The sequence below is a fragment of the Fringilla coelebs genome (genome assembly GCF_963513975.1).
Source record: "Fringilla coelebs genome assembly, chromosome: 20".
In the NCBI taxonomy this organism is placed as follows: Eukaryota; Metazoa; Chordata; class Aves; order Passeriformes; family Fringillidae; genus Fringilla; species Fringilla coelebs.
This window is the reverse complement of record NC_140046.1, coordinates 10,846,890-10,869,005: the sequence shown is the minus strand read 5'-3', so window position 1 is coordinate 10,869,005 and position 22,116 is coordinate 10,846,890. Positions and strand designations below refer to the sequence as shown.

At 51.5% G+C, this 22,116-nt stretch overlaps 1 protein-coding gene across 2 annotated transcripts in view; it reads right to left on the bottom strand.

Annotated features, from left to right (window-relative positions):
* MTMR4 (myotubularin related protein 4) overlaps nucleotides 1–22,116 on the bottom strand; it is a 56,540-nt gene that overhangs the window by 7,269 nt on the left and 27,155 nt on the right. For both annotated transcript variants that reach the window (XM_084219394.1, XM_084219395.1), the window contains exons 3-11: nucleotides 18,157–18,246; nucleotides 15,562–15,678; nucleotides 14,840–14,922; nucleotides 14,478–14,644; nucleotides 12,565–12,661; nucleotides 6,994–7,107; nucleotides 1,624–1,820; nucleotides 1,315–1,443; nucleotides 194–305 (exon numbers count right to left, since the gene is read on the bottom strand). In XM_084219394.1, coding sequence (XP_084075520.1) covers nucleotides 194–305; nucleotides 1,315–1,443; nucleotides 1,624–1,820; nucleotides 6,994–7,107; nucleotides 12,565–12,661; nucleotides 14,478–14,644; nucleotides 14,840–14,922; nucleotides 15,562–15,678; nucleotides 18,157–18,246 — 1,106 coding nt within the window. The remainder of the gene's footprint in view (nucleotides 1–193; nucleotides 306–1,314; nucleotides 1,444–1,623; nucleotides 1,821–6,993; nucleotides 7,108–12,564; nucleotides 12,662–14,477; nucleotides 14,645–14,839; nucleotides 14,923–15,561; nucleotides 15,679–18,156; nucleotides 18,247–22,116) is intronic.

The following is a 22,116-nucleotide window of genomic DNA, read 5'->3' as shown; positions in this document are numbered from 1 at the left end:
CACCACAATCCCTTCTGGATTAATGGATCTGAATTAGCAGCATTCAAGCACTGTGACCACTTTCCTATCCCTCCATTTTCTCAGTTAGAAACCTGGGATAAAAAAAGGAAAACAGAGTGGAAACCCCCCCACGCTCCCCCCCCAGGTCACTGACAGATATGGCATCAAACTCAGCTAGAGAAGAGTCACTCACTTGCTGGGGTCTGGCACTTGACTGCAGACAGCACGCAGATACTGGAAGCTGTTCCGGATGGAGTGGATGTTGGCCATGCCCATGAACATGACTTCACAGTTGGGGTAATACTCTGACACAAGAGACAGGAACATTTAGAGAGAGCTACGGGAGCTACAGAACATTCTGAGCTGGAAGGGACCCACAAGGGTCATAAAATCCAACCCTGCTGCTACTGCAGCAACTGCCTCCACACCCCAGTGCAGCCACCCCTCCCACACCACCCCGGTGTTCATGGTTTTTCCCAACTAAGGTTGGGAAAAACCTCCAAGGTCATTGAGTCCAACCATTTCCCAGCACTGCCAAGGCCACCATTGACCATATCCCCAAGTGCCATATGGACCTGTTAACCCCTCCACAGATGGGGACTCTTAACACTGCCCTGCGCAGCTGTGCCAGGGCCTGACAACACTTCACTGAAGAAATTTTCCCCACATCCAACCTAAACCTCCCCTGGCACAGTTTGATGCCACTTCCACTCATCCTGTGCCTTGTTCCCTGGGAGCAGAGCCTGACTCTCTCCTGGTTGCCCCCTCCTGTCAGGGAGTTGTGCAGAGCCAGAAGGTCCCCCCTGAGCCTCCTTTTCTCCAGGCTGAACCCCTTCCCCAGCTCCCTCAGCTGCTCTAGACCCTTCCCTAGCTCCATTCCCTCTTAATGGTCTTTCTTGTCCTAATGGGCACAAAACTGACCCCAGTGGCCAGATAAGGTGGACTGTCACTGCCCTGTGACCACTTTACTGCTGGTACAGCTCAGGTGTCATTGACCTGTTGCTCACCTGGGCACACCTAGGCCCGTGTTCAGCGGCTGCCAACCAGCACCCCCAGGTCCTTTTCCACTGGGCAGCTTTCCAGCCACTCTGCCCCAGCATGGAACATTCCAGCGGGGCTGCTGTGAACCAAATGTAGGACCTAGCATTTGGCCTAATTGAACCTCATCCAATTGGCCTTGGCCTGTTGATCCAGCCCCATCAGATCCCTGTGGGGGAACATGCTGCCAGAGACCAAGCACCAAAATGCTGTGCCCTAAGAGCCACTGCCAGGCCCAAGAGGAAGATGCTCTGGGATGTTCTTGGCCCTCGGTACCTTCGCATTCGCAGCCACCTCCCTTGGCCCTGTTGGCCACGGCTGCCGTGTAGGACCTGGCATCGAGGATCAGCAGCTTCTGAGGGGTTCCTGCATTCTCCACGCCTGAACACGCTGTCAAGGACGAGTCTGCAGGGACACACAGGGACTGAGCTCCTGGCACCTGCCTCCTGAGTGAGCCCAGAGAGCCACCCACACACCGCGGTCACAGCACGATGGGGCCCAGGTTCTCTCCCCGGACACTGGGGTGAAGCCCTGCCCCGGGACAGCAATGTCCCCATTCAGGAGGGCTGGCAGGAGCCGTCTCACCGAAGTCGGCGTCGCAGGGCTCGCTGCCGTCGCTGCTCCCGGCGTGCGGCGCGGCGCCTGACGGCCTCGCTCCGGGGTTCAAGGCACAGGCTTTGGCAATGGATGTCACCAGGTACTCGTCGTCGGCGTTCCGCCAGCCCCACCAGCTGATCTCGGGCTGGCTGCAGCGCGCGATCACCGCCCCGTTGCGCACGTGTCTGTGGGGACACACAGACAGAGCCTTGCTGAGCCCCCGGGGGCGCGGGGCTGGTCCGGGACACGCTCCCTGTGCACAGCCACACCTGAGCTACTCCTGGCTGCAGCTGCTCCATCTACAGCACTGACTCTCATCAAGAAGTGAAAGAGGGCAGGCAATCTCAAAAAACCATTTTTCATCACCGCAGCACTGACAGAGAGGCTAAATCAGCCTCATACTTTTATTTACAATAATATAGAATCATTTAGGTTGAAAAAGACCTTCAAGATCCCCAAGTCCAATCTCTGACTTCTATTTATATATATTATCATATCCTGTAACCCATAAATATATAAAATAGATATTACTGTATATAGATATGACTGTATTTATAAATTAAACCAGAGAGAAGAACTTAAAATCATTATGGTTGTATTTTGGGAAAGTAATAGTCATTTCATAGAATCATGGAATAGTTTGGGTTGGAAGGGAGGTTGAAGATCATCTTGTTTGACCCCCCTGCCATGGGCAGGGACACCTTCCACTTGATTTTAAGGCTGTTCTGTTCTCTCCTTCTCTTTCTTTTTTTTCCCTCCCTCCAATTACAAACCCACTGTTAAACCATTTCACTTATCACCTGTAAGTTGGGAATATGAGCTCACTTGGCATCAGACCAGGGAGTTTCTGGGTGGAGGCCTGAGCTGGTGTTTATCAACAACCCATAAATGTGAACCCTACCCTGGCTGTGCTTACTGACAAGCAGGCCTGAAGCAGGAATCAGTGCATTTCTCACATGAACACACTGGTCAAGTCATTCCCAACTGGCCTGGAAAAGGAAGTCACTGTGATGCGACAAAGCTGCTGACGATAGAGAATGACCCAGAGAGTGTGAAATTTAGCATTAATAAGTGAAGAGTATTTACAGATGATCAAAGCATAACCCCAGCTGTGACATGGAGCAGTTTGGTGCAGATCCCAAAAGCTTTGAGGTCACTGGGATGCACTCAAAAGCCTCAACTCAGTGCTCAAGAGAAGCATGAAGGTTAAGGATATGCTAACAGTTACTGGGAAAGGAGTACGAAATAAAATATTATGGCTTCACATCTTAACCATCCTAAAATGACACAAACTCCTCTCAAAAAGGATCATGTTGAGCCAAACCAAGCTCCAGAGATGGGAGGCACAGACACAAGCAAGCACTGGAATGGTCATGCCATGTTTCAGAAACACAAGTATTTCTTGGACAGCAAACAAAACCAAGAAGTGGACTCACAGTGACAGTGCAATGTGGAACTACTAACTGGCTCCAACACTTGGTGGCAGGTTCACCAAATGACCATGAGACAGTCGCCCATTCTCCCAAATGGGTGTAGGAAATTTAAGATAGCAGATGCTCCAAAGATGCACCAGGAAAGAACACCTGCATCCCTATCCTGTTTGTTACATTTCCCTGAGGTGCTGCTCCTGCTGCCTGGTCCTTCCTGGAGATGGGAAAATGAACTCAACAGCCCTGAACCAGACCCACACACCAACCATGCTCAATTATCCCACCACCCCTGCTGCAGGATTTATCTGGAGACCACAGAGTCAAGGAATGGTTTGTGGTGGATGGAACCTTAAAGCCCATCCCATTCCACCCCCTTCATGGGCAGGGACACCTTCCACTGTCCCAGGTTTCTCCAAACCCTGTCCAACCTGGCCTTGGATGCTTCCAGGGATCCAGGGGCAGACACAGCTACCCTGGGCACCCTGTGCCAGGACCTCACTACCCTCACAGGGAACAATTTTTTCCCAACATCTCATGTCACCCTGCCCTCTGTCAGTTTACATAGCTTCCTTAATGACATCTCACAGATAATAACAATGAAGACTTTAAACTGAAGCATTCCAAAGAAATAATGTTCGTTTGGCCAAGTCAAAACACCGTGGGGACCCTTTACTTTAAGTGCTGCTCTGTTTTGCAAGGTGACTTGCAGAGCAGTCACTCCCAGGAGATCTATTTCTGCCTTCAGGATCACTCAAGGATGGATAACAGAGAGCAGCAAAGGCTTTGTTTATAGTAGTAAATGAAACAGAGCCAAGGTGTGGACTTAAGCACCAGCCTGTGATCATCCAAGCCTGTTTGTGAGCCACCCACAGCTCCTGGCCTGTGCCAAGCAACACTTTCCCAGACAGTGCCTGAGCACGTTTTTGGGAAAGGCAGGTGCTGTGCCAGGGCCTGCTCCCAGCAGGCAGCCTGGGGGGCAGGACAGGGTGCAGGGCACTGCAACTGCTCCGGGCAAAGCCGCTGATGTCACCACGGTCACGTTGAACTCACAAAACTCTTGGTAACACAAACCTCTGAGCACTGAACAACGGCTGGGGACCTTCAAGGGACACGGTGACCTGCCAGTAAACAAGGAAATGTGGCAGCACCAATGCGTGTGAAGCCACCAGCAAGCAGAAAGTACAGCAGGTGCCAGCAGAGGAACCAAAACCACAGCTGAGCTTGCAAGGAGTTTCCCAGGGCAGGGGAGCACCAGAACCTGACTCTGCCTTCCCTGCACATCTTCCCAGCAGGAGCACAGGAACCATTTAAGGCCTTTTCTTACCTGGGAGTTTCGGGGAGTTTTTTCTCAAAGGAAAAAGTTTCTTTCGTGAAACTGGAATGTCAGAAAGTGCCAGAGTGTTTTAACTTATATGGAGCAAGTGATTCCTTAGGGATCCTCAGTTTAGTTTTGACTAAACGACTCAAGACCCTTTCATAGTCCAAAGCTGCAATATGAAGTGCCTCTGTAGTTTATCAGTTGAGTTTTTCCTCACAGATTCCTTCTAAGCACAAGGCTAGAGCACATCTGATACTGTCAGCACATGCCATTTAACCTCCAACAATCCTCTGCAATGGATTAATACCTAGTTTAGTGGAAGGCAGCAGCAGGGGGGTTGGAAGTAGACAATTCTCAAGGTCCCTTCCAAGCCAAACCATTCCATGATTCTATGATCTCCCAAGTCTCTCTGTTATGTCCTGGACAAGTCAAGGAGCTTGGCTTAAAGCACAAGCCAGAGCCTGGAGAGGGTTTACTGAGCCGAGCCTAAAGGTTCCCAACCCAGATGTGCGTGTGTATAAGTGCTCCATTTCCCAGATCATTGGGATAAACTCCCATCTCACTGTGGCAGGATGTGAGAGTCTGAGAGCAGGGCTCAGCTGTGGGATGGAGCAGTGCCTGCTGTCCCCTGGCAGGGGATGCTGAGCGTTGGGAGGAGCAATCCTGCTGCCACAGGCCCAAGGTCTCCTCAAGGTGGCTGAGCAGACAGAGCCAAAACTGCCACACCATGCCTGTCTGCCTCTCAACTCAGCTAAATAATTGATTGCATCCTTTGCCTTGTTTTAGAAGTGGATTGTGCCTGGAGGCTTCTGATCAAGACCTGAATTTCTGTTTTGCTTAATACCTAATTAATATTTTTTTCAAGAAATCTGATAATGGGGTACCTTTGGTATCATGTTTTACAACTCTGATTGTGACCCAGTGAGACCAGTCTTATCCGAAAGCTCTGAGGTCTATCAGAGTCCCTTGGGATGCAGGGACCCATCCATTCTTTCCTGAGCTCCGAGTGAGGAGGAGGAGCTGAGTGTCAGGCTTTTCATTTCCACACAGCACAAGGCATTGCAGAAGCAGCCACAACCCTCAAGGATCCTCCTGCTCCAAAGACTTCAATCTTAAGGGCAAAGACTAAAAAAAGTGCACAAAAATCAGAGACACATGGGCAAGCACTTGCCCCATCTTGTAACATCACTTGTCAGCGTCTTCTAATCTGATCCCAGGCTGCAAAGGGTTGTACTCACCTCATAAATTACTGGGTACCATTACAGAGATGTAAAGCAAGAACAAAATAATTGCTGGAGTAGGAAAAAGACATGGCTTTGCCCTCGGGTGGGGAGGCACAGTGGGACAAGCTCCAGCACCAGGCCATTTTTAGCAAAAGGAATCACAAATACAATTAACTTCTTAGCTGAGTTGGCTACAAGGAGGGAAAGGCTCCATCCAATAAGCTGTGCTCATTCCCACTCTCCTGCAGAGCTGAGTTCTAGAAGGAACACACAGTGTTTTGCCACATCCAACAGCAAGCCATGAAGTGTGACGATGCAGAGTTAAGGTACCTGTAAATTCACTGGTTTTGCTTCCTGACTTTTGTATTTTCCAATACAGCTCTGACTTTTTAAGGTTTTTTAATATTTGGATTTGGTGACTGCTAACACACAGTCTAAGGCTACAAACCATAATGTACATTTTACAAGAGCACAACTGCCTGGGTGACCCTTTCCATCAGCCTCCCGTTGGTTTCAAACACATCAGTCTCCTGGGAGACACATTTAATGAGGAACCAGCCCCTACCCTGCAAAGCCCTGCTCCATTGACTGTGCGGCCTCCTGCATCCCCCTCTAGATTATTTCTGGAACGCTGGTCAGGGAATATTTAGTAGAATTACAGATTATCCTAAACTCGAAAGGACCCCCAAAGATCATACAGTCCAAGCCCTGGCCCTGCACAGACACCCCAACAATCCCACCCTGGGCATCCCTGGGAGCTCCTGGAGCTCTGGCAGCCTCGGGCCTGGGACCATTCCCTGGGGAGCCTGGGCAGTGCCCAGCACCCTCTGGGGGAAGAGCTTTTCCCTAAAATCCAACATAAACATCCCTGACACCACCATCCCTTGAGTCCTGTCCCCGGTCAAAGAGCAGAGATCAGAGCTGCCCCTAAACTGCTCCTTGTGAGAAGCTGCAGATTTGGGCATTCCCAGGTCTGTCCTGGCCTGCACACCCTGCTGAGCACAGGGCACCCAGCAGGCTCCTTTTGGCTCAGATCTTTTTTCAAAGTAGCAGCCAGACAAGGACCAACGTGTGGAAAGATTTTGAAACTCTGAGAGAACTTTAATTTGACCTCATCTTGCAACATCTCCCGTAGGAGGAAAGTCACCCACACCTTCAAATCTGACTGAGAACAGCAAAGGACAGTTCTGGAACACTGCTTTTCTCTTCTGGAAAACACCCAGCTGCAGATGGTGCTGGGAGAAGGAGCCCTGGGAGCATCTCCTTTGCAAGCAGGAGACAAAAGGATAAACAGCTCTCCTGCCATCCCTGTCCAAAGTCCCTGCAGGACTATGAGGACATGGCAGCTGTCATGGGTTTGGGGGAGGGAATTTGGATTTGCATTTACCTGTACACCACCACAGGGATCCTCTTCCATGACCTGAATGAAGCCACATTCTCCAGCTCCTTGTCAGTGATCCAGACAGGGACCAGCAGCTTTTGGGGATAACTGGAACAAAGTCTGGAGAGGAGAAAGCATGAAAGGCAAGATGAGGACTGAGCAATCAAAAGTGTGCCCCAGAGCAGCTCACATTTCCCCAAACTCAACATGCAGGACTTTGCCTCTTCCTCTTCATATCTGTCTCAGCACAGCCTCGACAAGTGAGACAAAATGTACTGTCAGGAATGAGCTGAGAGAAGACAACCTCCTTTCACCTCAGGCCTCACCTCTGGGCTCATACTAAGTATCCTAGTACTTCTCAGAATGCCTTTGGAACAACTTCTGAATTTAAGAATTCATGAGGGTTTAGGGAAATAGTCAATAATTTACATGGAGTTTTTGTTTTCTTTTAGCAGGTACACACAGAGCTTCTGGTAAAGAATGGCCAACCATTTTCTGCCTGAGAGAACAGGATACATTGTTCAGTGAGGAAGACACAAATCTGCCCAGAAATTTAGCAGTGGGGACCGGGGGTATGCAAATAAAGTGACAGGAGTGAGATCTACATCATAACTTGTTTGGTAGGGTGCCAGAAACCAAATTCTTATAGCTATCTGAATATGTACCAGCAGTGAGAGGAGAACTCTGAGAGAAGAGAGCACTGCTAGAGGGCAGGGTGACACGGGATATTGGGGAAGAATTGTTCACTGGGAGGGTGGAGAGACCCTGGCACAGGGTGCCCAGAGCAGCTGTGGCTGCCCCTGGATCCCTGGCAGTGCCCAAGACCAGGCTGGACAGGGCTGGGAACAGCCTGGGATAGGGGAAGGTGTCCCTGCCATGGCAGGGGGTGGAGTGGGATGGGCTTTAAGGTTCCTTTCACCACAAACTATTTTGGGATTGTAGCACACACAAAATTCCAGGAGTGCAGGGGGGGCTTTCTGGCTCCTGCAGCTCCTCCCTTGCCCCTGCTGCTCCCAGCACAGGCCAAGGGCAGGCTCAGACACAGCAGTGCCTGGGAGCTGGACCAGCTGAGCCCCTGCAGCCAGGCAGGCACAGGAGGGTACATGGCAAGGAACATCAAAGAGCAGCTCTGGCTCAAGGCTATCCCACATCATTTAGCAGGAATATTTCAGGGCAGATGGGGGGCAATGTGAGGAGGGTGAAAGGATCCAGCCAGTAAGCTCCAGAGGGTGGTCTGGTGATCCTGAGCCCAGGCTATTCCAGCTGATGGCAACAGGCACCAAGTATGAGTTTAAAGTGCTAGTGAAGAACTGCCTGCCACATTGGAAAATGGCACTGCAGTGTCTAGACAGCTCCTGTGAGAGCCCCAGGCAGAAAGCAAGGGTGGCTAAGGGATAAAAACAACTGGGTGAGGATGAGGAATTCAGGAAGCAAAATTAAAGCTGTCAGTTAAGAAGGTTGTTTGTGGTAGGATGTCTGGGCTTGGACATCTCTGAAATGCCTAAGATTCCATAAGTAAAGGTGCTCAGGAAATTAGAGAAGCAGTGAAGCATGACTGAAGATGAAGGAATGTGGGAGAGGGTTAGCACCTGTTCAGGTCCGGAGGAATTTCTGGAATAGCTGAGTCTATACATGAACAGGCTTTACTGAAGTGCAAACAGTTCCCTGGCACCTCAGATGAAACATGGGTGATGTCTTAAAAGTACAGATTGGGGAGAGGTAGTCCAGGAGAGGCTCAGGAGTGTATCTTCCCAGAGTTAGATCACTAAAACTCTGTAGCCTTAGGGAAAGAGTAAGATAGAAATCAATAAAATTCAGGTAGGAAACAGGATATCTTTAAGAAGTGAAGCCAAATTCAAGCAGAGTGCATAGAAACAGGCAGTAAGGTCAAGACAGAGAGACATGTCCTTCTAGGCTAGAATTCCAGAGGAATACAGTAGAGGAAGTGAAAACCCAGGATAAGCAACTCTGTTGGCTTAACAGTATCTTATAAACTGATACAAGGAAGGATATCTGTGGCACCCTAAGTTTCAGGGTACAAGCTTTATAGAAAGGCCTAAATAGGCTGAGCTTGTGAACAAAGTGTGGCAACTTCCAGGGGAAGGTGGGGGTGACAGTGTGACCAGCTCAGAGTGACCAGCATCCACCAAAATGTGCATGGATCAAACCCCAAGCCTGAAGAGAAACAGGACAGCATTGAGGCAACACTGCCAATCCCTGGAGTGACAGTAATGGCATCCACAGAAAATGGAAGAGAAGAAAGGCTGCAAGGGCAGAAATTCCCATGGGAGACTTGTGCTGCTTCTACACAGAACACACAAGTATCTGAACCAAAGGTGACATTTTCAGACACACTCAGGCGTTTCTTGGTCCTACCAGCAAAATCAAGTCTCTGACTCTTCCTTTGAACCTAAGCTGCTCCAAAGTAGAATAATTGAAAATTCCCTTTGTTGAAAATTCCCATTCATCACTCAGCAGATTCAGTAATGTTTTTAGAGGGGATAAGGCTCCCACAAGAGCAACAACCACACAAAGGGCACTTTGGGTTTTGAATCAACACGGCTGTTGGGAGGGAGGTCACTCCTCATGTGTGAGAGCTACCTGAAACATCAGTGAATGAGCAGATAGGGCAAATTTAGATTTTCAGAAGGGGTTTTTGAAATTTTTTGTGTGCCTGTGTTTTTTTAACAGGTATGTCCCCATAGAGCTGAAGGATGCTCTGCTTAGGAAACAGCTGCTCTGTTTAAGAAGAAATAGTTCAGAACCTCAACGATCGTTTTTCACCACAATAGGAGTCCTAAAGGGAACCACCTGCAGTGGGGTGGCCTGGAAAGCCCCAGCCTGAGCCAGACAACAAAGGGAAACAGCCTTGAACTGTGAGGTTTGATGGAAGGAAAGGGCGGCTGGAACAACACAGACACAAGAATCAGCACCTGTGAATGAGGATCGATGGAAAACCTTTTTACCACAGAGATAACAATGAGGGACAGGAATCATAGAATACCCTGGTTTGGAAGGGATCCATGAGGATCAAGTCCAGCCCCTGACCCTACACAGGACACCCCAACAATCCCATCCTGTCCCTGAGAGCCTTGTCCAAGCTCTTTTTTCACAGAAGGCAAACACGTGTACCACTAACAGTCCTCACAGTCCACATGTTCCTGTGGCAAATCCAAGCAGGGACAGTAATGATCTCTTTCCAATGGTATGGATAGTATTAAAATTTATAGAGAAGTGTAAAAAAGACAAAATTTGAATTAAGAACATTTTCAGAGACCAGTAGAAAACACCATCTGGCTAAAGCAGTAACAGAACTCCAGGCAACTTTCTCCTCATAAACTCAAAAGTTAAATAAAATCACAACTGTAAAAAGATGAAACCTAAAAATGAGCATCAACATTGGAGGCAAAGTGTTTTTGGTTTTTTTCCTTTTTTTGAAGGAACTACATGTGTACCAAATGCACCAGTACTAAGGCTGATATGAAGCAACTATCTCAGAGAGCCTGTGTGGACCAGATGGGCAATGCTGGAGTGATCCCATTTCCCTGGGTTTAAGATCCCTGAAGATGTGAGACCCAGGGAGAGACCGTGTAATAATTTTATTATCACCGTACACTTTTATCAAGACTGAAGGAGTGGTTATTATAAGCTTGTATTGCTCTCATTTTACGAGGGCTGTCGCCAGGAAGGAGATAATAGTTCCCAGATAAGGACATCTCGGAACAGACTTGAAAGACAAGGAACAAAGCCATTGCCTTGGAGTATCCTGTCTTTAACAACACTGTTTTGCCAATGCAGGGAAATAAAAGATAAAAGGACTATAAACAGTTAAAAAGTAACCTGATCCCTGTGAATAGAGGCAGGTGGTTATGATCAAAAGCTAGGGCAGGATTTAAAGCCACACTCCCCCAGCAGCAAGAGAGAACTGGTTTGAGTCGCACAAGGCAATTACACCACCCCTGAGATCCCGGGATGTCTGCAGGAAGCTGGGACCTGCTGAGGATCCCCAGAGAGGAACTTGGCAGGTGGAGCAAAGCCAGGCCCACACCCAGCTTGCTGAGGTTTGTTTTAAGTCCTTTCTTCCCTGGTTTGGTTGGAAATCAAACACCTGTCTTCAGAGAAGGTGGTTAATGGCCGTGTATTACTGGCCATGAAGCAAAGCACAGATGGTCAATGGAAGCTGAACTTCCTGAAATAGTCAGAGGGAACCACACCCCAAGACCCAGCAGGGAAGAAGACCCTACATACAGAGACTCTATCTAGGGCAGGGACCCACATGCTGTGCACTCCAAAACACAGCAGTTCAGGACAACAACTTTTATTTGGCAGCCTTGGAGAAACTGTGTAAATGCCAGCAGTCATGTGAACAGTCCCAAAGCAATGACGTGGTCAGTAAGGCAGAGGTAAAATGGAAATCACCCCTCAAATTTAGTGCTTGTGGCCTGGATTCTTCAGGAAAAGACAACAGATAGCAAGCTCCAAAACTGCGATTTCCCCAGTCCAGTGCATCTGAGATTTCTCATGGTCTCCACAGGAAACGAGTGACCTAGAAGTGTCCAGGTGATGGGGATGCCTGGACTGGCTGGGACAGAGAGGAAAGGCTGAGGGATAGCAGTGATTTCAAGAACAGGATTATAGGAAATGCACAAATGAGTATGTCCATCAAAGTCTAAAATCCCATTGGCTTAAGGCCACCTGCTGCAAACAGTGCAGCTGCCCTTCTCCAAGAGTCCTGTGCTCCTGCTGGAATAGAAGGCAGGCTGGAAACTGATTAGTGGCAAAAAGGTCTCTTCCACTGTGAGAGTGGGAAAACCTTGTAGAAATTTCCACCCCAATACCCACAGGGAACACTTTCAACACTGGCTCAACTGAAACGTGACATCACAGTGATGGAGAACCCCCTGTGGGGATGTGGCCAGCACACCACCATGTTCCCAGGGAATGCTCTTTTCCCTTATACATTGTGAAATTCCCAAGCTGCACTTTGGGGCCGCCACCTCTTGCTCTGCCGTGTGCTACTGCCAGAAGTTTTACTCCATGCCCTTTGTGAATGCCTTGCCAGTAGCTGGAGGCAGATCACCCTTCAGCTTCTTTTGCTCTGACTGAACGAGCCTCGCTCATTCCCAGACTCCTGAGCCTGCCAACAGCCCTCCACTAGCTAACCTCAGCTCCTCACAGAGCTGAACAGCTGCCTGAGCGTATGAAAACTGTGGCTGTTATGTTAAACTGAGCATTTTAGAGAGGAGGACTGACCAGAAAGACAGACCCACAATGGATGGACCTCCAGACTCCCAAATGTTTTCAATGGGGAATAAGAGCCACCACATGATAAACTACCTGAGTCAGCATTTACAGTTCCTGCTACCTCTGATGTTTGGGCCGCATTCCCTCTCCAATTCCACAATGTGAAAGGCAAAAAGAAAAGGGATCTGGCTCATACTCTGATCAGCCTGGGGGCTGTCAAGGCCAGGAAGGAGGATTAGCTGGAGTTTGACTCACCCACTGCTCCGCATGGGGATTACCAAGGGAAAAGGAAGGCAGGAGGAGAGTGGGGAGGGGTTGTGATGAAACACTCACTTGTAGTTGTTGTTGATGTCAGAGACGCGCCAGGCGTTCTGCAGGTCGAAGCCCATCCTCACCAGCTCCATCTCAAACCGGAACCTCACGTGGTCCCCTGAGGAACAGAGCACAGGAAGTTACTGACAGCACAGAGGAATCTGAACCTGTTTGTGGAACTCCACAGCAAATGTCACAGGCTGGAGAGAGTCACAAAACCATAGAAAGGTTTGGGTCAGCAAGGACCTGAAGCTCATCCCGTTCCACCCCCTGCCATGGCAGGGACACCTTTCACTATCCCAGGTGCTCCCAGCCCTGTCCAGCCTGGCCTTGGGCACTGCCAGGGATCCAGGGGCAGCCACAGCTGCTCTGGGCACCCTTTGCTAGGGCCTCTCCATTCCCTGATTCAAGAATTCCTTTTAACATCCCATCTAACCCTGCCCTCTGTTACTTTAACACTGTTCCCCCATGTCCTGTCACTACCCACCCTTAGAGAAAATCTCTTCCTCTTTTTTATAATCCCCTTTAGGCCCTGGAAGTGGCTCTGAGCTTTCCCTGGAGCTTTCCCTTCTCCAGGTGAACACTCCCAACTCTCTCAGCCTGGCTCTAGACCAGACAAGCTTCAGCCCTGGGAGCATCTTTTTGGCAAGGAGAAACTCATGGGCAACTGGATAGCAGAAAAAATTGTGCTTCGGAAGCCAGGAAGACCTGACCCTCACAGGGGTACCACTGCTTGTTTTGTCAAGTCAGATCTCATCTCAGGGCACATAAACCGCCTCTCCATGTCAAGGGGGTGTATGGAGGTTAATTTAACCTATTTATGCCCATCTGGCAGGGACAGCTTCCAAAGTCGATGTCAAGAACCCTATGGCAAGGAGCACTGAGCACCCACCTGAGGCAGCTCCTTCCTCCAGACTGCTCTCAGACACTGACTCAAGGTTTCCTCTCTCATGTGTTAGCCTTGCCTCACTAATTCTGGATGCCTTTGTTGCTCCAGTGTCAAATCTTATTAATAAACAAATACTGCAAAGCTCTTTACCTCAGCCATATCCTGCAGCAACAACTTGAACCGGTGAGTTTATTTACACTAAACACTTTCCCTAAAGGAAACACAGCAAATATCTCTGATTGCTGGGGTTTGGGGCTATGGTAAGGACACAGAGCTTACCTTTCCTCTATCAGCTTCTCTTGGAACAGCTATATTACTGAACTCCACCCCTCCATCTCACCTGTCTTTGGGCATTCAATTCAGGCTATTGCTGCTCTCCTCTAGGATCAGCTCATTTTTCAGTCTAAAGCCAGGTTCCTCACTCATTTTAATTCCATTTTTAAACAGCTTCATCATCGATAAGACAAAGCAACTGCAAGCGACCTTTGTGTTCCCAGGGAAGGGAAACTCCCAGTCCACACGAGGGCACCAGCACAGCTCTGGTTTTCTCTTCATGGACTCAAAGCTTTGATTTGCTTTGATTTTCTCTTCATGGACTCATCCTGTGCAAGGATGAGCCAGAGCTCTCCACCAACCTGATCCTGGGAATGTCACAGCATTTTTGAGTGTTGGTGAAGAGATGCAGATGGGCTCATATTAATTAGGCCGCCTCAAAGCTGATGCTGTTTGCCACTTCAGGACAGGACAGCCTGAGGTCTCTATCACTGTGATGAGAGAACTTAAGTATGGGATGTTTGCTCTCAAGGAGAAAGTGAAAAGTTTCTTCTGTGTTGCTGGTTCAGAAAGTTTTTTGTTGTGTTTGTTACTAATTCCTTTCACTGTGCTTCTTATCCAGCAGCATATGGCCATCAGCTGGATCTCTAGGCCAGGCACAGGATGACCCAGGGGGGAAAATTTGAAATCGGACAGGGTTTATGAACAAGAGCTTAACTGCAGTGCAGTGCTGCTTGCCCGAGCAGCAGGAAGGGCCAGGCCAGGAGCTCACCAGGACGGCAGAGATGTGCATGTTGATCCTCCTCATCCACACACACCCCCAAGCACCAGGCATGGTAGGCAAATGCAAAGAGGTCCTCAGGCTTGGCAGGGCGGGCAATGGCTCGAGTCAGCCTCTTCAGCCACTCCTGGCACTGCTTGAAGGTGGAGAAATGGCACCTGCAAACCCAAAGGCAAATCACCCTTAGTGGGGACATTCACCCAGCCAGGACTGAGACAGGAAAAGGAACATGGCCCCAAGCCTTAGAACCCTGACCATGGGCAGTTCAATAACAAAGGCATCACAGGGGGAGCCGCTAGAGCTGGTCCCAGCCTGCAGCAGCAGCAGCTGCACCACAGCAATAAACCTAGTACCTGATCACTTTGGAGTCTTTGCAGACGATGTGAAGCTGGAACATATCCCGACACTCCACACTTTCCATCATCCTCAAAGGCACCTGCAAGGGAGGGACAGATGTAGGGCATGGCACCACAGGCCAGAGCAGCCCCAGAGCCATGCCTGCAGGCTCCTCATGCTGCAGCACAGCTCCACCAGTCACGAGCTGCTTCTGTGAACTACAATCCCACTCCCAGGGTTACGGAGCTCCATGAGTCAGCACAGAGCTCTTCCATGATTATTATTCTGATTTCTGTTCTCTCCCTCGGTGATCTCCCACTTGGGGCCAGTTCCTGACTCAACCACATACAGTCAAGCACAGGTAACTGAGCCAAATAACAGCTGCACTAAGGGACAGCAAGTCAAGGCAGTGAGAGAAAGCCTCAAGCTCCCACTGCCTGACTCTGCGTTGGTGAGAAGTCTCATTAAAATTGGCCTGCAAGAGACCTCAACAGCCTTAAAACCACCTAAGTTATTGCTTGAATTTAAAGAAAACAACAAAGGAAAGACCTAATTACTATCCAAAGGAAAACCTCATCCTCACACTTAAATACAGTAACAAAACAGCAACTCCATGCCCAGGCCTGGCAACCTCCAAGAGGCACCTTCCTTTGCCACAGCCCACAGGAAAGGGGTATTCCCACCCCTCCCTGCTCTGAAACCCTGGGAGAGGTGATGGTGCAGCCAGAGCCAGACTCACATTGATCACAGAGTCCTTGAATTTGATATGCAGGCGGTAGTTGGAGATGGCGATCACAGCATCGTTGGCATGGCCCAGGTACTCCACCCCCTCACCCTGCAACACAGTGAATGGCACCTGCAAGGGAGACAGCACCAGGTCAGGTCACACAGGTACCCTGCGCACTGGAATCCCCAGAGCCACTCTGCCCATTGCCTCCACAGCGCATCTCCCAAGTGCTCCTGTGCCCTGAGAGCAGGACAGACAGACTGGCACTGCTGCCCAGCCCCGCACACAGAGCCAGCAAGCACCTCCTGAAGGATCACCTGTGTGCCATGCACACCTGGCAGTGAGGGGTGGCCTGGGATAGAGGGACCAACCACTCTTCAGAGACGGGAAACCAGCCCTGACACAAGAGGTACAGAGAGGGACACGACTGGAGGACAGCTCAGAGAGAAGAGGGGAGTGCTCTGCACAGCTCCTGAAAGAGCCCAGCACCATGGGGAAGCACTGGAAGGGCCTGCCCAGGGAGCTGGTGGTGTCATCATCCCTGGAGGTGTCCAAGGAACAACTGGATGTGGCACTCAGTGCTCTGGGCTAGATGACAATGTGGGGATCAGCCACAGGTTGGACTTGATGGTCTTGGGGGTCTTTTCCAGTCTCAGTGATTCTGGGATTCTGTGGCTGATCAGAGGTTTCTGTCCCAGAGCAGTGTCACTTATGTGATCCTGCTGTGCCATTTAAACATGGGGTGTCCTCAGCTGCCCTGTGAGACTCAGTAGTACCATCCAGGTAAACAAATGAACCGAAGTTGTACCCAGTTCCTGCTAACAAGGCTCTCAGGGATTCTGTGTAGAGTTATTTATATGACTGAGGAAGCTTGTCCTGATTAAACTGCAAGAAAGCTTCATTAAAGTTAACTCCATATTTAAGTATCTGTTTTTCCCCATCAATCTGGACACACCATAGTTGTTTTTAAAACACGGGATGCTGGCAGACAGTCAAATTTGACTTTTTTTTTATAGTAAAAAAAAAAAAGAAGGCAGAACACCCTAAAATTCACCAGGCCTCTTTGTCCTTAGCTAATCAGGCTCCTCCTGCTCCCTGAATGCCACCTATACCAGGTGATGTTGGTAACCAATTATGCAAAAAATGTCACAACAATTTATCATTTCAGCCAGAGCTGAAACCTGCCACACGGGGCAGCTGATGACACAATTCATTACACTGTAATTAGTACAAGTCAGACCATCTTCTCTTTATTTTGAAGTTGTTTCTATGGCTTGGGTGTAAAAACCTGAATTTCAGACTTCAAGTGACAAGTGTACTACCAACTTCTCCTTTCTTTGTACAAAAATAACCACCCTAGCCTGGCATCTGTCCGAACACTATTGAAAAATATTAATTATTTGCCTAAGAGAATATCCTCTCTTTATTTCTGCAGTTGATTTCTGCAGGCCTGCCAGAGCTGTTTTTATCTGGCATGTGTCTCTCCTGCTTACGTGGCTCTTTCACACAGCAACAGAAGGGAGACAGAACAGGAAGGGGCTGGTAAGGCTGCAAGAAGCGACGGAGGGAAATCCTGGAATAGGCTGTAGGTGCCCCAATACAGCTTGTTACCAACTGATGGCATCCTTCTAGAGCCACAGGATCCTGGAATGGTTTGGGCTGGGAGTGACATCCCAACCCAAGCTCATCCAATTCCACACCCTGCTATGGGCAGAGACACCTTCCATCTGGCCAGGTTCCAAGTCCCATCCAAGCTGGTCTTGAACACTCTGCTTTACAATAAATTAACAATTTACTGAAGGCAAATTACCCTTGGGAGGGTTGAACTTTTTTTCTCCACCCAGCAAACTAAGGCAGAGTGTGCTCTTCTCCAGAAGTCTCAGCTCAGAGTCACCTCAGCAGCCTCACCCCCCAAAGCCACAGCCCTGCAGGCCTGACCCTGCACAACTCCCCAGCCTATGGCTGTTCCTTCAAGCCAATAGCTCTCAGTCCTTCTTGTCCCCAGCACTGTTTGCCAAGGCAGTGACAGTCTCAGAACAAACTCAAAACACTGCAGCAGCAAGAACAAGGTGAGCCTGGCTGCAGCCCCAGGAGGACAGGGAGCACTGGAGGATGTTAAAGGAAGCACCAATTCCCAGGAGGGAATGCTGCCCTTGCTGCACAGCAGCAACAGCCCAGGGCTTTCTGCAGCAGGAGGCTGGCACTATATGGAGGTTCCTTCTTCCAGCCACCACGCAGCAGGAAAACACCAGGGGCAATGTGCTCGAGGGGAGAGCAGGCAGGGCAGCTGCACAGAGCATGGCCCCCAGGCTCCCCCTGTCCCAGAATCTCCCTGGCTCCAGGCTGCGGGGCAGGGCAGGCAACAGCACTTCCCCCAGGGAATGCCAGGGCTGGCTGTGCACTGCAGCAGCTCCGGCCACATCCTGCCAGGGCTGGGCGGCCAGGGCCAGGGCCTGGGAACAGCCGGCCAGGCCTCCATGCACAGGGACCTGCTGCCCTGAGTGTGCCCCCAGCCTGTGGCCTCCAGGACGTGCCGGGCTGGAGAGCTGCTCTGCAGAACCCAGCCTGCCACATCCCAGAGCTGTTTGGGTGTTTTTACTTCCTTACCTGCAGTGACTCCTCCTCCTTTATGAGCTCCTTCGGGGGGAACAAGTCCTTGGCCTGGATGTACTCCAAACTGGGAGGGCCTTCCTCACCCTGCATTACAAACAGAGCACACAGTCAGACAGCCTTGGCCAGAATACGCTATGAAAGCCAAAAACTGAAGCTGCTGGATACTCTTGGCATCCCAGGAGCTTGGGGATACCTGTGCATGGAAATGCCTGTTCTGCCTCCAGACCCCAGCAGTTCCTCTGGCTGCTGCAGAGTGCCCACAGCACAGTGAAATGCTGAATCCTCCAAGTCCCACCTCCTCCAGCTGAGTGGTGTTTGGAAAGCCAAGCAGACACACCTTGGCCACAGAGGACTGATGTGACAGACTTGTCACGTCAACTGTTCCCGTTACATGGCACCAGAGCAGACACACCAGGACACAAAGGGTTTCTATCTACAGGCCAATGTCAGCCTACTCTTCCTCCTCCTAAGGACTGCTTTGTTTTGGGAGTTTTCATTTTCACTCTCACACCAAAGAAGTCTGGGAAGAGCCTGAATCTTCTGGAGGAGAAGATACGACTGTGAAAAACATACAACCCTACAACAACTGCACCCCGGTGCACATAATTCACAACAGGCACTACTGACTGGTGCCAGCACCAAGCCCAGGGCAGCTGGACACGTCCAGCCTGTTCAGATGGATAGCCAAGAAAATACACAGAGGCCTCAGGATGATCACACAGAACCTGCACATGCCATCCTTGACAAGTGGAGTGTATGTCTCAGTCTGCAACATAAGAATCTTCATGCACTCATACAATCAGAGTATCTTGAGCTGGAAAGGATAAGGACCATCAATTCCCACTCCTGGCCCTGCACAGGACACCCCAAATCCCACCATGTGTCTCAGAGCATTGTCCCAATGCTCCTTGAGCTCTGGTGTGAACTATTGGTGCCAATTTTCACCAGCCCTCACCCAGGCCCTGTCACATCACTGCTGCCCAAAGGAGTGTCACCAACACATGCAGCTACAGATGCTCACAGCTGGGAGTCCAGGATGCTGCTAATTCCACATGCATTTGGTGTGGGAATGTTTTCTTCAGAAGGCTGCTTGGTCTCTAACTCTAGCTCTAGGCTCTAGCATTTACCAGGAAACACTGTGTTCTGTAAGCACTGAGTAGTATTTTTAAATGACATATCTTTCAAAACCCCAATTTCAACCTGAAAAAAGGAGATTCCAATCCTTCTGGCTCAGGAATATTTCAAATGATGCTGAATTCTCTTGTGTTTCTGACAGGGGCTGAAGCATCAGACCTTGCAGGAAGAGCCTGGCCTGAGGTGCTCCCTGGACCGCAGACAGGGGAAGCCAGACCCCTCCCACCTCACATCCAGGGAACCCACACACATGTAACATGCTGTTAGAGCCTTCATAAAACCCAGCGTCAGCCCCAGCTGGAGGCAAAGGCACTGCCCCTGTCGCCACGTAGTGAGAGAGACAGGGCACAGCACCAGCTCCAGCAGCAGCCAATGCTCACTGGAGACCACGGGGGGCTTGGGGCCCCTCCTGCCAGTGGCTCACTCCAAGGCTGAGGCACTAGCCCAGGAGAGCACAAAGGGAAGGTGTGTGCCCGTGTGCCAGTGCAGCAGCCAGGAAGGAGAGATCCTCTCCCATCCTTACTTTGCAGTTCGCAGAGAAATCCCAGGGAGCAGCAGGAACTGGAACAGGGCAGCCTGAGCTCTCCAGCCGCCTGGGTGTCCTTGAGTCCCTCCTCGCCTGCAGCGCAGGGCAGGCGGAGGCTGAGCATCCCCTCCCGCCACAGCCCCATCCCCGGTACCGGCAGGGCGGGGGTCAGCACCCTGCTCTCTTCACAAGCCTCTTGAAGCCCTCGGAGCCCATCTGGCCAGGAGTGCCCTGGGGGGTTGAGGGTGGGTCTGCAGGAAGGGTCAGAGCAGGAAACCCCCTCTCGCTGAAGGTACAAAAGGTGCCGAGGGCAGGACCCCACAGCACAGCACAGCACCGCACCGCACCGGAGGGGCCCTGCACAGCCGCAGCCAGGGAGGGGGCGCGGGGCTCCCGGGGGGTCGGCTGCTGTCGCACGGTCATTTCCCAGCTCCAGGCAGGGCGCAGAGCCTGCGGGGCCCAGCAGAGCGGCCAGGGCCTGCCGGGGCTCAGCCCGCGGCGCCGGGCACTGCTGTGCCCTTGGGCCCGGCCAGGGCAGCAGGGACGGGCCACGGTGTCCTCCGGCGGCATGTGGGAGCCAGGAGAAGGGGATCCCCCTTCTCCCGGGCAGACGCAGAGGATGCCTCCACCGGCGTGTGAGTTGGAGAGCGCAGCTGGCTTACGGCCCCGCTTCCACGGAGGAGAGAAGGGGAATAAAAAGCAGCACTTACAAAGCAGTTGAGCATGGAGCAGGAGACGCGGCCTGGCAGACTCATGTTCATTTCCCGAGGCGGCAGCAGGGCCGGGCAGGCACAAGCAGCATCTCCTCCCTCCGGCTGCGAGCTGCGGCCCTGGCACTGCGGCAGCGTCCCCGCTCCGCCGGGAAGGGCAGGAGCATCCCGGCCGCCGGCGGCCCGAGCAGGTGCCGGTGCCGCCGCCGACAATGGAGGGAGGGCGGGCGGAGGACGGGCAGACTCCACCTCCCTCCCAGGGCCGCCGAGCGCGGCTCTGCCATCTGAGCGTCTCCGTGACGGGCGAGACAGAAAATGGAGCGGGCGGCGGGATGGCGGGCACTGCCCGTTACTCGGCCGGGACCGGCACTCCCGGCCCATGGCGCTGCTCCCGCCGGCACTTGTCTCGTGCCACACTGATGGCGGCGCTGGGAGCGCCGGGAACAATAGCGGGAAGGCGGCTTCGTGCCCCGGCACCGCGGCGTCTGCCCCGAGCCCTCCACCCTGGCCCCCCGGCACGGAGCCTTCTGCCACGAGCCCACTGACCGCACACCAACGTCTCCACACGAGCACTGAGGCCTCTGCTCCAGCTCCGTGCCCTCTGCTCTGAGTCCTCCACCCTGGCATCAAGCCCTCTGCCCTGAGCCCTTCAACCCTGTGTCAACCCCTCCACCCCAGCATCAAGCCCTTGGCCCTAAGGCCTCTGCACCAGCACTGACCCCTCTGCCCCCAGCCCTCCACTCCAATGCCGAGCCCTCAGCCCCGGCCCTGCTCCCAGTAGCTCAGCCAGGATGTGCCACTGCACCCCTGAGCCTGCTATCCTCCAGCAGTCCTCCCTGCCTGGACCGGGAGATGAAGAAAACGGGGCTGCCCTGCTGCATCTCACCACTCAACACTCCCAAGACCATAAGTCCTCCATTCCAGGAGCTTCATGTGCACAGGGACTAGTCAGATGTCCCTGGCTCCCACCAGCACCTGTGTGCTGGAGCCTGTGCTCTGGAGTGGACAAGGCTCCTCTTGCTGACCGCTTGGACACTTGGCTCCCATGTGAAGTTTCCCCAGCTCCCGCTGGAAATGCTCACAGACAGAGGGTAAGGCCATGGGCGCAGGAAATGCTGTGGTTGAGCACCCACCTCCCCGCACCAGCGCCCTACGAGCTCACCTTTACCACCTGCTGTTCATCAAGCCCAGGAGCAAATAGCTCCCAGGTCACAGTCTATCTCAGGAGCCACAGAAGCAGCTCCTGGGCAAACCCATCTTCATTTCTACCATCAGCTGCTGCTCTGCCCCCACCACTGAGCCAGAGGGAGAATCTCTGTTAAAATGCAAAATTAAAACCTGACCCTTCATCAGTCCTCAAAGGCCCCACTATCTGAGTCAAATCACATCAGCTTTTTGCTCCCAAAACACAAATCCAAACAGAGCACAGCCTGTAGCCATTGAGCTCCTCTTAGATATGTCTGCCCCAAAGACACCGCAGACAGCTCTCCCCAGCAATACCAATGGGATCTCCAAGAGCTTTTCTCGAGTCAGATAAAATACTTCAACATTTCTTTGCAAAATTGTCCATGGTTAGATTATTCA